At 46.3% G+C, this 15,381-nt stretch overlaps 1 protein-coding gene across 1 annotated transcript in view; it reads left to right on the top strand.

The window, feature by feature from the left end:
- PTPN18 (protein tyrosine phosphatase non-receptor type 18) overlaps positions 1–15,381 on the top strand; it is a 90,299-nt gene that overhangs the window by 50,588 nt on the left and 24,330 nt on the right. The window contains exons 8-11 of the mRNA XM_029610752.1: positions 12,981–13,123; positions 13,308–13,374; positions 13,550–13,627; positions 15,128–15,217. Of these exons, the coding sequence (XP_029466612.1) occupies positions 12,981–13,123; positions 13,308–13,374; positions 13,550–13,627; positions 15,128–15,217 (378 nt within the window). The remainder of the gene's footprint in view (positions 1–12,980; positions 13,124–13,307; positions 13,375–13,549; positions 13,628–15,127; positions 15,218–15,381) is intronic.

Here is a 15,381-nt window from a genome sequence, read left to right as displayed (position 1 = left end):
CGGACATGGTAAGGCCTGTACCTCCTGGATCCAGCTGTGAGAGAGCGTTTGTGTTTTCCCCAACGTGGATGCTCTAGTATGTGCCGTATCTAAGTGGACGACTATCCCCGTAGAGGGAGGAGCGGCCTTGAAGGATGTACATGATAGAAGGATTGAGGCTATTCTTAAGCAAGCCTTTGAGGCAGTGGCAATGAATTTACAGATTGCCTTCTCTTCTGCCCTAATGGCGAGACCTTGTCTGCTTCTCTCGCAGGAGGTTGATGAGTCTGGAGGGAATTCCAGAGTGGTTCTGGAACCTGCTGCTGCCTTTTTAGCAGACACAGGCTGTGATTTGGTCCAGACCTTGGCCAGAGGCATGGCTTTGGGATAGCGGCCAGGCATCAACTCTGGTTGTGAAATTGATCAGCTGACGCAGCTTCCAAAGCCAGTCTTATCAAGGTGCCCTTTAAAGGCTCACTCTTTTTTGGGAGCGAGTTGGAGACTCTGGCTAGTAAGTGGGGCGAGTCTCTGATGCCTTGGTTGCCGGAGGATGAGAAACAGTTACAGCACTCCTTTGGAATGAGGGGTTATTTCCAGGGTTCAAGGCATTTTCATCCCTACAGAGGGATGACCTTTCAGCAGACTCAACCTTTCGGTAGGTCTCAGTCCTTTCGTCCCTGGCAGCCCAAGAGAGGAGCGGGCTCGGGTGATGGACCTTCCCAAGCTTCCCAATAAAGGTTTGCCAACCCACCTTCTGGAACAGGAAATAGGGGGACATCTCTCTCTCTTTTATTGGAGGTATTTTGAGATCATGTCGGACCAGTGGGTATGCACTGGAATTTTGCAGTATTCCTTGGGACATGTTCATGGTGTCCTCTCGCCACTCCCCGCATACGAAGCAGGCAGTAGAGTTCACGCTTCAAAGGCTCCATAGACTGAGGGCTGTGGTTCTGGTGCTCACGTCTCAAGAAAGTATGGGTGATATTCCATTTATTTTGTTGTGCCCAAGAAGGAGGGCTTCTTGTATTCCATCTTGGATCTCAAGCAGGTCAACCATTACTTGAAGGTGAATCATTTTCGAATGGAAATGCTCTGTAATAATGGCTGTGCAGTCGGGGGAATTTCTGACCTCCTTGGATCTGTCAGAGGCTTACCTTCATATTCCCATCTGATTGGAACACCAATGTTTTCTATGCTTTGCGGTGTTAAGGCGCCATTATCAGCTTCAGGTGCTGCCTTTTGGTCTAGCCATCGCTCCCAGAACATTTTCCAAGATTATGGTGGTGGTAGCAGCGATCTTGCGAAAAAAAAGGAATCTTGGTGCCCCTGTATTTGGAGACTGCCTGATTTGAGCCAAGTCTCAGGAAGAGAGCCGTCTTATTGCAGGAGCTCAGTTGGGTGGTGAAACTGACCAAGAGCAATCTTCAACCATCCCAGTCATTGGAGTATCTGGAGATCCGGTTCGGGACAGGACAGAGTTTTCCTATCAGAAGTTTGGATCCAGAGATTGATCCCTCAAGTGCGTCACTTGATGAACATGTAGGTATGACCAACAGTGTGGTCATACCTACATGTACTCAGCTTGATGGCAGCTATCCTGGAAGTGGTGCCGTGGGCAAGGGCACCAATTCCAGGTGCTCCTTAATATCTCGTTGGAACCCGCAGTCTCAGGATTATGCAGTTCAGCTCGACTTACCGATGGAAATCTTCTCCCGATTCCAGTAGTGGTTGCAGGAGGATCATCTGAGACAGGGAGTTCCCTTGTTCTCTCTGGCCTGGTTGGTACTCATGACAGATGTGAGTCTCCATGGTTGGGGGGGCTCACTGTCTGGAGTTAATGGCCCAGGGGTGCTGTAATTGCGAAGAGACCTTCTAGAACATCAATCGCCTGGAGGCCCGGGTGGTTTGGCTGGCATGCTTGCAGTTCAGCCACAGGTTGCGGAATCAAGCGATTCATGTGATGTTGAACAACGTGATGACGGTGGCCCATATCAATCGCCAGGGGGGAACCAAGAGCCAGCAAGTGTCGCAGGAAATAGACCAGCTGATAGAATGGGCGGAATGTCATCTACAGATGATTTCAGCCTCTCACATTGCAGAAAAAGACAGTGTAAGAGCAGACGTTCTCAGCAGGGAGAGTCTGGACCCAGGAGAGTGGGAGTTGTCAGCCGAGGCTTTTCAGCCGATTGTGGATCACTGGGGCCTTCCTTTCCTAGATTTGCTGGCAACTTCTTGAAATGCAAAGGTTCCTCCCTTCTACAGTCTCAGGAGAGCTCCGTGGTCCCTGGGAATAGATGCTCTCGTACAGGTCTGGCTGGAAGACAGATTGCTTTATGCTTTTCCTCCATGGCCCTTGCTGGGCAGGATAATTTGCAAGATCGAAGGCCACAGGGGGCTAGTACTCTTGGTGGTGCCAGACTGGCCCAGGCATCCGTGGTATGCGGATTTGTGACATCTCCTGGCGGAGGCCCCCCTTCATCTTCTGCCGCACATGGATCTGCTTCAGCAGGGACTGGTTCTTCACAAGGATCCAACTTGATTCTTTCTTATGGTTTGGCCCTTGAAAGGGCTCGCCTATTAAAGCATGGTGATTGCCACTTTAACCCATGCTTGCAGGTTCTCCATTTCCTTGGCTTATGTGTGGGTTTAGAGAGTTTTTGAGGCCAGGTGTGAGGAGCAGGGTGTTCTTCCTCGTTCAGTTAAGACCCCTCTCATTCTAGATTTTTTGCAGGATGGATTGAATAAAGGCTTGGCCCTCAATTCCTTGAAGGTGCAGATTGCGGCTCTTGCCTGTTTCAGAGGCCTGGTGAATGTGTTTCCTTGTCATCTCATCCTGATGTGATCTGTTTTTTGAAGGGAGTGAAGCATCTTATGCCTCCCTTGAAGTTACCGGTTCCATTGTGGAGTCTTAATTTGGTGCTGGACATTTTGGCAGGCCCTATGTTCCGACCACTTATAGTTGTTGACTTTGAAGACTGTGTTCCTGGTGGCTGTATGTTCCATGCACCGAATTTCTGAGCTGCAGGCCTTGTCTTGCTAGGAACCGTTCCTTTGGGTGACTCCGGCAGTGCTACAGCTGCGTACTGTTCAATCCTTCTTGCCCAAGGTAGTCTCAGACTTTCATTTGAATCAGTCCATCTCCTTGCCATTCCTGGATAAGGTCAGGAATGTGGAGAAGTTTCGCCTTTTGCGCTTCTTAGATGTTAAGCCTCTTGTCGTGCGGTATCTGGAGGTCTCTGAATCTTTTTGAAAGATGGATCGCCTGTTTGTTCTCCATGGTGAGAGTAAGCAGGGTGCTCTGGCATCGTGGGCTAGCATAGCTTGTTGGAATAAGGAGGTGATCATGGCCGCGTATGTGGATGCTGGAAAACCGTAGCCTACTCAGGTTAGGGCCCATTCCACTAGGGCTCAGGCAATGTCATGGGTGGAGGTTAGTTTGTTGTCTCCCGTCGATATCTGCCGAGCTGCGACATGGTCCTCCTTACACACTTTTTCCAGGTTTTATCATATGGATGTATAGGCCTGGGAGGCTGCATCCTTTCCACATGTATTGTTGATTGGACCGCAGGCAGGCTCCCACCCTGTTGGGCAGTAGCTTTGGTACATCCCACTGGTCCTGAGTCCATTTGTCTACACACTAGGAAATGGAGAAATTATGTACCTGATAATTTTGTTTCCTTAGGGTAAACAGATGGACTCAGCTTCCCGCCCTCAACTGCTACATGAGTGTGTCAATAGTCTTTCTGTGGGGCTCTGGGTCCCAAGGGATTATTGGTAAGTGTTTATCCAGTCCCTAGCGTTGGGTACCTAGAATTTTATGTGAGTTCACTGTTTATGGTTGGTTGAGTACAGTTCTGGTTATCTGTTTTTAATTAAGATTTTTGCTAGTCTGTCCACAATTGCTTTTGAAGAGAATACAGGCAGGCTGGGATCACTGCAGGGTTATATATACTGTGACGTCATCTTGCTCTGTCTCTGTCTTCTGGCAGGGGAGCATAAACCCCACTGGTCCTGAGTCTATCTGTCTGCACTAAGGAAAACAAAATTATGAGATAAGTAATTTCTCCAATTGAAAGGTGCAGAGAAAAACTGAACTGGAAACAACAATAAGCCAGACTCTATATGCAGTGCAACAATGGAAAAACAGAAACATCACTATGCCTCATAAAACATCAAACAACAAAATTAAGAAATATAAAACATCAATCATAATAGTAAAAACATATAAAGAAAAAGAATATTTCAAATTATCCGGCTAACTCCACTCCTCCTCGAAATGCCTCTTACCACCCCCGGAACACTCCTTTTAATATTATGGTTTAGCCCAGGGGTCGGGAACCCATGGCTCGCGAGCCAGATATGGCTCTTTTGAGGGCTGCATCTGGCTCGCAGACAAGTGTCGCCATACTTCGCGGTTCCCCGCTGACCCAGCTGCTCCCCGGTCCTCCGCCGCCCGGGCTTAAAATGCTGTCAGCCCGGGGCGGAACGCGGCAGGACAGCTGGAGTCAGCGGGCACCGGCGTGCTCTCTTCTCCTCCCCTCCCCCCCCCCCCCCCCGCGGCCCGGAAGAGGAAGTGGAGAGCATCGGGTGCCTGCGCGGGAAGAAGAGACCACACTAGCGTGGTCTCTTCTTCCGCGCAGGCACCCGATGCTCACCACTTCCTCTTCCGGGCCGCGGGGGGGAGGAGAAGAGAGCACGCCGACTGGAGTCATCCGGGTGCCTGCGCGGGAGTCATCGGGTGTCAGCCGGGTGCCAGCGCTGGAGTCATCGGGTGCCTGCGCGGGTCTTCCCGCGCAGGCACCCGATACTCTCCACTTCCTCTTCCGGGCCGCGGGAAGAAGAGAGCACGCCGGTGCTCTCTTCTTCCCGCGGCCCGGAAGAGGAAGTGGAGAGCATCGGGTGCCTGCGCGGGAAGAAGACTGCAGCGCGGCTCGGAGGAAAATGAAAATCTTCAACCGCGGCCGATGGGACTCCGCCTTCGCCTCCGCGAGGGCTGAAAATGAAGGAGGTTAGTGTTGGGAGGTGGCTGCTGCTGCCGCGAGTTCCCGGGGGGGAAGGGGGAGAGAGAGAGTGAATGAATGAGCGAGCAAGCATGTGTGTTTGAGATCCTGTGTGTGTGAGTGAGAGATTGCATGTATGTGAATGATTGAGAGCCTGTATATGTGAAAGAGAGTATGTCAGTGATTGAGATCCTGCCTGTGAGAGAGAGAGCATGAATGTAAGTTTACCATTGGGAACCTGTATGTGTAAGTTTGTAATTGAAAACCTGTTTGTTTGAAAGAGTATGTGTGTATGATTGAGATCCTTTGTGTGTGAGAGAGATCATGTGTATGTATGATTAAGAGCCTGTGTGTATAAGTAAGAGAGAGATCATGTGTGTCTGACAGCTGGTTTAGGTGATGGAGCATGTGAGTATGTGATTGAGAGCCTGTGTTTAAATGAGAGAGAGAGACCATGTGTGTATGTGTGTGATTGAGAGCTGATTTAGGTGAGGGAGTATGTGATTGAGAGCCTGTGTGTAAATGAGAGAAAGAGAGGACATGTTTGTAAGCATGTGAATGAGAGTCTGTGTGTGAGAGAAAAAGACAGCATGTATTTATGTGATTGAAAGCCTGTGTGTGTGTAAGCGTGAAAAGATAGACAGCATGTGTGTAAATGTGTAATTAAGAGCCTATATAAGTGAGAGAGAAAAAACATTTGTATATGTGAGTGACTGAGAGCATGTGTGTATAGGTGTGTCATTGAGAGCCAGTGTGAGAGAGAGCGCTGGTATGTGACTGAGAGAGGAGAAAGTTCCAAGCAAACCACCCCCACCTCCTGCTAATTCAGAACAATCTCAGGACACCTGGATATCAAACGTTCCCAGGTATGCAGAGCAAAAAATTTTTGTATCCTTATTATTTTTCATTACTGGATCTTTGTGTCTGCTATTTTGAAATATTTTGTTGGTATCTGGAAATGTTTTATATGAGTTTTTAATTATTGGATATTCCACTCATCAGCTGTTTCGAAATATGTTCTTTTTGTTAGTACAGTTTTACTGCTGATGATTTTATATTTCTTGATTTGTTTTATAAGGATGTGTGATGTTTCTTTTTTCCTTTGTTACACTGCATACAGAGACTCTGGCTTGTTGCAGTTTCCAATTCAGTTTTTTCTGCATGCTTCTTGTTATGCGTTTTGGTCTCTTTATTCTATGTTAGGTGAGGGACAGCACGTGATTCAGGTGAGGTTTTCTGCTGGCGTGTAGTTTCTGTGTAGGACTCTATAGCAGCCTGACTTGGTCCGTTTTCCTAATAGGAGATGTATTGGTGTCTTAAGGCCTGGTGTAATATTTTCAGAGACTTATTGTACTTTAAAAGTGTGATCTTACATAAAATGCACACATTTACTTGTATTTAGTTTTAAACATATTGTATGGCTCTCATGGAATTACATTTTAAAATATGTGGCGTTTATGGCTCTCTCAGCCAAAAAGGTTCCTGACCCCTGGTTTAGCCATTTAGATGGATAACTTTTCAGTTATCCATCTAAATGGCTTTTCAGTATCAGCCTCCCTTGTTTCACTATCTCCTCCTCATGGAATTTGCTGTTATCAGAGGCATCACCCTCTTAAATCTCTCTTCCCCATGTCATTTGCCTCTCTAGACTTCAATGGTGCTGCCTTCACAGGTGTCAGGGTATTGTCCTTGTATTGTTACGAAAATGGGGATAATTTTCAAAGGGAGTTCTGTGGGCCTTTAGAAAATTGCATAGAGAATATACACACAATTTGAAATTCCTCGGGACGAGGTGTTCCTGAGAGCGGCAAAGTCCGGTCAGGGTTTGCATTTACATGCATGCCTAAAGCTTGTGTGTTAATTTCCACAAAATCTTTCCCTGCGCAAAGTGGCAGGTGTAACTTAAATGGTAACTTTAAAATGAGCGTGTGGGCACACGAGCGGGCAAACAATGAAATTTTAAATCATACACTCAGGTATGATTTAAAATACACCTACCACATGTATGTATACTCCTAATTTTAAGTGGTTACTCGAGCATATGTACTCTGCGTATCTTTCCAGTTTTACCAATCAGTCCACCAGTTTGCCCAGTCAATCTCAAAGTCATCCAGAACCCTCTGTTTCTTCAGTCTGCACTCCCCCCAGTTGACCCGGATCCCTCACCCTGTTGTGCTGGGCCTATAAAACAATTTCTGCAGACTTACACCTCATCAGGAGCAGCAGTAAATAAACATACGCGGCTAACAAGCCTCCGCGCACTGTGGTCGCCAGATTTAAAATACGGATTTACGCGCATAATTGTTGGCCCTGCCCCATAATGCCCCCAACACGTCCTAACCCCCCCCCCCTTTTCTTTTTCACTAGTGCCATGGTATATATGCAAGTAATTTGAGGCTTTTAAAATATGCGTTGTTCACGCTTGGCCCAGATACGCAAGTATATGGGCTTTTAGTGCAAGCAACGCTTTTAAAATTCACTCTCAAGTGCGGAGTTTTTGTGGGATAATTTTCAAAGCAAATTTACATCAAATTACAGTAACTTAGGTGTAAAAGAGCCCGCAAATGTATGCAAGCTGTTATAAAATTACCCCCAATATGTCGACTTGTCCACAATATGGTATGTGAGAGCCCGATTCATCAAGGTTTTATCCCTTGAACAGAAAATAGGAAAAACACTTTGGTACAATTGGCACTTTTTTGACTATTTTTCAAATTATTTTATTTAGAAAAGGATTTGAAATGTTTTAAGCTATAATAAAATATATAACGTACATTTTTTTGGTAAAGTTTTTATGTGCAATAAATGATGCGTCACTGACTCATTAGCTGTATTTCCTGCTGTGGCATGTTACCCACTGAGGTAGATACTTTTAGAAATCCCTGTTGGGGACTTAGTTTGATAACATGAAAAGAGCAATGGTGACATCACTGGTGGATGCGTTAACGCCACTTATTTCAAGTCCTTAAGTCTCTTTTTAGAGGGGGCAGGCTTTGTTACTGTAATCAGAGAGGATATGGTGAAAGAACTTTTCCTGTAACCGTACATCCAACCACAACTGATCATCCAGTGAATTCAAGACTGGAAGTGTGATATTTGTTTATTTTATAAATTGCCCTTCTAAAATATTTCATACAAGAACCTCGGTATATAAAAATTAAAAAATAAATAAATAAATAAATAAAATCAAGGTGATATACAATAAAATAAGTTCACAATATAAATACAAACATAAGTAAAATAATAAAATGCAAGAAAAATACAAACAAATTTAACAAGGGGAATAAAAACAGCCCTGTGCCCTGGGTAAAGGAGACCTGTCCTTTGCCCAGGCTGTGATCATGTGCCCTGGGTAAAGGAGACCTGCTCAGGCTGTTATTGTATGTGTTGTGTAAAGGAGAATTGCCAACAGGGGTCCAGGCAGGACAATGTGCTGTCGTGGCACCCTACTTTTGCCCAGTGAGAGGAGAGGGGAGGGTATGTAAGAAAGACTTCATGGCATACACAAGATTGCTTCTCTTCTGCCCTCTGTCCCTCCCAGGCTGCTCTAATCAGGGACAGTGGTTTTGGGGAGGCAGGGGGGAGCAGCTGCACTGGGACCCAAGCAGGGAGGGGGCCTTGCAGCAATTGGCAGCATCATGGTACATTTCAGAATGGCCAGAATGAGAGGAGAACACAGGAAAATGGCCCTCACTGGCAGGACAGCCTAAGTCAGTGATCAAAACACTGACACTTTCTCCTCCTCAGATGAGCTGTGCATTTAGACCCAGTGTCAGGGCCGCACAGGGATGGCGAGGTGGCAAAAGTTTAAAGCAGCGCTTTTGAGCAAGCTGTGACATGTACCTTAGCTCCTCCTCTCTTGGCTCATTGGTTTATTAGCAGCAAGAGGTGGAGCCTAAGGCGCATGCCACGGCATGCTCAGAAGCGCTTTACTCCTGCGCGGCCCTAATGCTGGGTTTAAAGGCACGGCACTTCATAAAGAAGGAAGCAACCGTGTTGCGATTATTCACCTAGGTTCTGCCAGCGGGGGCCCCATTCCTATTGGACTCTGTGATTGAGGGAAGGAGTGGGAATTAAGTGGAGACCAGGGTTGGAGGCAGACTCAGTGATTGGAAGGGGAAGTGGGGAATTGATGTGGTGGTGGGGGGGTCGATACCTTGTGATTGAAAGAGACTGGGGAATCAGGGGGTAGGGAGAAAGAGAGGGTATTGATGTGGGTGGGTACCTTATGATTGAAAGGAGAGACTGGGGAATCGGGGTAGGGAGAAAGAGAGGGAGAGTTGGTAAATAGGGACTGGAGACTTGAGAATTGGGTGGGGGTGGGAGAAAGAGGGGCTCAGGGATTGGAAGGGAGAATGGGGGGAGAGCAGGGACTTTGGGATCGGGGAGAGAGCAGGGACTCGAGATTGAGCAAATAAATATTGGAGGGACAGTGGGGACACCGCGATTCAGTGGAGGTATACTTGGAGGTGTTAATTGGGATGAGAGGGTATGATCGGAGGCTTTGAACAGGGGCTATAGCTATGGACTAGGGTGACAGAGAAAGGGGACTGAAGGTTGGGGAGGAGTGGAGTGGTGGTGTAAAGGAGGGCTGGGTGGCAGGTGAGGTAAATGAGAGAGAGAGATAGTGGGTGGGAGGTAGTGGAAAGAGACAGTATCTTGGACAGGCTGGACAGGGGGTAAGAGATAGTAGAAAGGGATGAATAAAAGAAGGAGTGAGAGAGGGTAGAAGTGGAACTTCTGAGAATGTGGACGGGGTAATGGGAGGCTGGGTAGGAGGTTAGAGACAGAAGAAAGGGGAGGAGATGTGTGACAGGCAGGGAACTAGGGCTGCTGAGGAGTTGAGAGGTAGAGGAAAGCAGATGAGTGCTGGGGAAGGTTGAGTACCGAAGGTAGAAAGCGGGACTAGGGAGTGAGTGAAAGACAGAGGGGAATAAGAGGCTGAGGAAGGAGGGAATGGAAGATCTGGGAAGAGGGTGTAGGGATCTGGGCTGGATTAGGGAAGGAGATGGAAACTTGATTTGTAGGCAAAAGGTAAAAAAAGGAAGACTGGCTGGAGCGTGAGAGAGGAGGAGGAGGAGAGGTGACACGTGCATGGAGAAATGAAGGGAAAGAACAATGTCAGAGATGTGCAGAGGAGGACGTGAAGGAGACAGGAGGAGAGAGAAACATGGCAAATGGACAGGAGACCCCGGCAAGCGTTAGGAGTCGGCAGCAAGACAAAATCGAAGGGAGAGACTTGGACCATAGCCATTGGAAAAACAGAGGTAGAAAAAAAAATACTATTTTCACTTTAGTGGTTGGCATATGTCAGCTTTAAGAATGTGCATCTTAAATTTTTGCATTTTGCTCAGTACAAGAGGAAATGCATTTCTCTTTCTATTTCTATAGTGTATACACAGCTTGGCTTCTTGGGGTTTCAAGTTCAGTTTTTGTCTGCATATTTCTGTTTCTCATTTCCAGTGATTTATTCTGTATTTAGTAAGGCTCTGTCTGTTCTGTGTATGTGACCGCGATGTGGTACGCTGCTAGCGTGCAGAGATCTATAGCAGCTTGGCTTGTTCTGTTTTCCCAGTAGGAGGTGTATTGGTGTTCTAGGATCTGGAGTGATAGTTGCAGGGTTGCCTTTTCATAGGTAGGATGGTGGGGGTTATTTGAGTCCTGTTGGTGTTGTCATTGTAAGGCAGGTTTCCTATAGATGCTGAGTGTGGGTTTTTTTTGCAGGGTTTTGTATTATTTTATAATGTGCCTAGCAGTGGAGGGATGTTGTGTTTCAATACCAGAATTAAACTGTTCTTTAAAGTGTAATATTTAAGAGTATGCTGGTCATTTTGTAACTGCCTGCATTGGTGTAAAGTCTGCGGGTATTTTTTACCCGCAGACTTTACACTGATTTTCATAGAGGAAGTAAGTGCATGAAAATGGTCCTCCCCTAAAATGTTACATCTGAAAATTCAAAAACATGTGTATAAGTGCAAACTCCACTCCAGCCCTGTCCCCAGGAACGCCTCTGCTCACTGCTGTTAAGCTTGAGTGCATCCAGGTCCCTACATGCGTAAGTTTTCGGGCCTAGAGGGTAGGCAGTTTGGTAAGATCCGTATCTGTGATTAAAGCACTGCTTTACCCATGGGAATGGCTTTGAAAGTTACTCCCATGATGTCCAGTTATGTGTTTTTACAGGATTGTCCTTGAGAGAGGGAACTGTGATCAGTGATTAAGTTATCAAAATCTTGGGTAGGGGGCTCTATAGGCCGGAGCCCTGATTCTGTTAGGTACCTGCTAGCAACGCCTCTCCCCGCCGCTCACAGGTGTCGTCCATTGCCTCGCTCTCCCATCTCTCCAGTTCCCTCCTCACGCCCAGCGGCCTGATTCCCAGCTGACAGCAGGAGTCTGGAGTCTGTGGTGCAGTGAGCCCCGGTGTTTCTCTAACCCGCTCTTCCTGCCAGCTGGTGCCTCTCCCATCCAATTCACGGCTATTTGAACTACACGGTGCACTGTACAAACCTGGAGCATTCCACATCGTTCAAACAGCTGATCTGAGAGGTGCTGATAACCAGAACCGGCTCTAGTCTATCATGCACCCTGTGCAAAAACTGAAATTCATGCCCTCCCCCTTGGCAGCAGCTCCAGCACAATATACCCATCTCTCTCTCCCCACACATACTTTTCCCACCCTCTGTCCAGCACCATTATCCCTTCTGCCCTACTCACGTTTCCTCTTCCCAAACGTCCAGCATCGCTCTCTTTCCCCCTGCCATCCTTTTTTCCCCTCCAAAATGTTAAGCGCAACCTACGCTTATATCCAGGGATACAAGAACACTTAGATTTTGTAGAAAGTATAATTTTTATATTAATCAATATACGTATTCTTGGGAGATGCTGAATGCCCTTTCTCCGACAAACTGATCAGCATCTCTTTGTATACAAGAATTGATCCTTCTTTTATAGGTAACACACAATATAGTACTAGGTTAGAAGTTCTAAGAGTGCGTGACTACCCAGAGAATAATTTACATTGGTTGTCATATCAACAGCATGATTTGATTATCCCTAAACTGTCCTGATTACTTCTCCAAGGTGGAGCCCATTTACCATTACTCTTTGGATAGTCCTTTGTTCTGTTAGAATCTTGTTGGTCAGGGCAATTATCATATCTTAGGCTGTATTTACAGATGCCCCTGGAAATGGTGCCTCTTATTGTGACGGTATAGCCTGAAGTTTCCAACCGTTGCCTCCTCCTTTTGTGACCCTATAATTAGGCATCATGATGTCGCCAGCTTCAACTGCTTGTCCAGGTGTTTTTGGAATTCCTGCAGGTCAGGCTCAGTACGTCACTTTGAGTTCACATAGGCTAAGATACCAAAGGATTCTGGGTCAGTCGCCTTCTCCATGTTGGTTTCCAGCTCAGACACACATATCAACTCCTGCCCAACACCATTCTCACTTCCGCTCCCTCTCCTCCTCCCTGCACACTGATCCTTCACCTACCACCACAGAAAAAAAGCCTCCTTCCTCCTGCACAGAGTTCCTGAGTCTCCCGCTGGCAGGCATCATACAGAAGGGTGCAGGAGGGAGGGGGCAGTGTCACCTCCTTGAGTATGGAGATATGGATGGGGGGATGTAGGGGACTGGAGGACTTGGTAAGTGGTAGTCACCTCACTTTTTTATACACTTCAGGCCCTGACTGCCATTCTGAGTCTTATGGGAGGGAAAAGCAACATAATTGTACAAGCAAATGAAATATAATTTCCATATTTGGAATTGTGTAATGCTTTACTGTGGCTGAGGTGGCCATTTTGTTTACTGGTGATGTCACTGAAGAGATGCACTGTGTCCCTGAAACAGCAGCAGGAGTAGGAGAACTCCTGGTAAAAATGATAAAAGGATCTTCGTGTCTTCAGTCCTGCATTCAAATGTATGGAGCAGGTACCCCTGTATAATGCCACGTAATTAAAATACAGCAGTTTAGTCTTAATGCCTGCTCTCTTGCCTTATTCCCAGGAAGTCCGAGATATCTGCCACTTCCAGTATGTTGCCTGGCCGGACAGAGGGATCCCAGACTCCTATGACTGTTTTCTTGAAATGATCTCGTTGGTGCGCCTGTACCAAGCGGACGGCAAAGCGCCTCTGTGCATCCACTGCAGGTGAGGGAGGGGCAGAACACCTTTGTGTTTCCACAGGAAAGGGGGGGGGGGGGAGGCACAGAGTGATGACCTCAGACTGTGGCTGAGGGTGGGGTGTGGGATCATGAGATGGTGAATAACAGACTTCCTAGCCCTAATGAGACTGTCTCTCTCACTCTCTTCTCTACCTCATTCCTTCTTTCAGTGCTGGCTGTGGAAGGACTGGGGTAATCTGCACTGTGGAATACATCCAGGAACTGATCTATTATCAGGTAATTCCCCCTTTACTGAAGTACTTATTATAGGGCGGTCTAATCCAAATACACAACAGTATATAAGTGATGGAACAGAAAACACCAATGTCAGAATGCAACCCCAAACCCAGCATGGTGTCTGACATCTCTCCTGCTGTCTGCAGTGCTAATGTGCTTCTCTTCTCTCCTGCAGAGGGTACCCAGTAATTTCAGCATCTTCCAGATCGTTCTAGAAATGAGGAGGCAGAGACCGTCTGCAGTGCAGACCAAGGTAAGGCAGAAGCTGTGAACTCCTCCCACACCCAGCACTCCTACAGCACCTCCTTCTGGGAGAGGTTGGGACTGCAGGAGCTGCGAACGCTCTCACAGCCAGTGCTCTTGCTTCATTACCCACAGCACCTTCTGCTGGGAGAGACTGGGCCTGCATAAACCATGAGCTTCTCCCTTGCCAATGCTTCTATAGTATTCCCTACAGCTCATCCTGCCAGCAGAAGCTGGGACTTCAAGAGCTGTGAATGCCATCCACAGCCAACGCTTCTGCACCATTTCTCACAGCAACTCCTACTTCAGGAGCTATGATCATCTCCCCTCTACAGCCAGCTTTCCAGCTCTATTCCACAAGCGTCTCCTGCTCAGAGAGACCTGAACTGCAGGAGCTGACACCTCCCCCCTACCCCCACTGCTGTACTGTTCCTCTCATATATCAAAAAACAAAAAGTGATATAATCATTTATATTTAATAAAAAAAATCAATAGTTTATTCTTACAAAAAAATATTACAGAAATTGCTTGTCCACCATGGCATTTTTCTTTTTGTAGTTGTTGTAGCTATACTATCTGCTTCATTTAAAACTCTTTGAGACATTTGGTCTATGAGACATTGAGGACGCAGTCCTGCTTTATCGTTCACACACATATACGTGCAGTCTGCATTTTAAGACTGGAAAAATATCTCGTGTATATGTGGTGTTCGGAGAAATGGACCGGCATTGTGAACAGAATACAGAAAGGGGTTACATCCCCTCGAGGATAAAGTATACGGAGACACCGACCCAGCTTTTTACGCTATAATATTGTGAACTCCCCTGAAGAAGCTTTGGACAGCGAAACATGTTGGGAGATACTTGGTGTTTTGGGTTTGATAGTTTTAAATGTATAGATGAGTGTGAAATGTTTTTTAAAAATATGTATTGGGTGGGTGTTATCTTGTATATGATTATTGTATTCCATGTATTTTTTGCAATTTCTGTAATATTTTTGTAAGAATAAACTATTGATTTTTTTATTAAATATAAATGACTATATCACTTTTTGTTTTTTGGTATATGAGATGTGTGATATATATTGTTAGATTGCCTTTGTATTGTGAAAATGTACTGTTCCTCTTCGCAAGTCCTGCTGGCAGAAATGGGAAGTGCAGGAGCTGTGAGTTCCCCTCCTATACCTTCATAGCTAGCACTCCTGTATCATTCCCACAGTGCCTCCTGCTGGGAAAGGCTGGGACTGCAGGAGCTGTGAGCTTGTCTGTATTAACGTTTGAGGTAATGCCATGTTATGTTTTGTTTGAAAAAAAGGACAGTAGCCTTTTCCTTGCAATAACTTTTTTCATTTTCTCTCCTCCTTTCACTTTTTTCTCCTTCCTTCCTCCCCCTTCCTTTGTCCCTTCCTGTCTGTCCCCATCTCTCCTCCCTGTTTCTTTCTCTTTTTCTGCCTCTTCCACCTTTTTCTTTGATGCACTCTCTCTCTTTCTGTGTCTCATTTCTCTCTGTAGGAGCAGTACGAATTTGTTTACCATGCTGTAGTCGAGATGTTTCATAAGAAACTGAAAGACAGCAATGTGAATTATGAGAATCTCAAAGAGGTAACAATACACATGATGATCCCGATACACAAACACACGCATAGACAAAATACAAGTGTGCTCATGGACTCACACAAAAGCTTGCTGTAGGCAACATATCGCTGAGCAGTAGATTCTGCTCTATGTAGAGGGGATGGACATGTCAGTTTACATTTCTGATGTGA

The sequence above is a fragment of the Rhinatrema bivittatum genome, chromosome 1 (assembly GCF_901001135.1).
Source record: "Rhinatrema bivittatum chromosome 1, aRhiBiv1.1, whole genome shotgun sequence".
In the NCBI taxonomy this organism is placed as follows: Eukaryota; Metazoa; Chordata; class Amphibia; order Gymnophiona; family Rhinatrematidae; genus Rhinatrema; species Rhinatrema bivittatum.
This window is presented reverse-complemented; position numbering and strand designations above follow the sequence as displayed.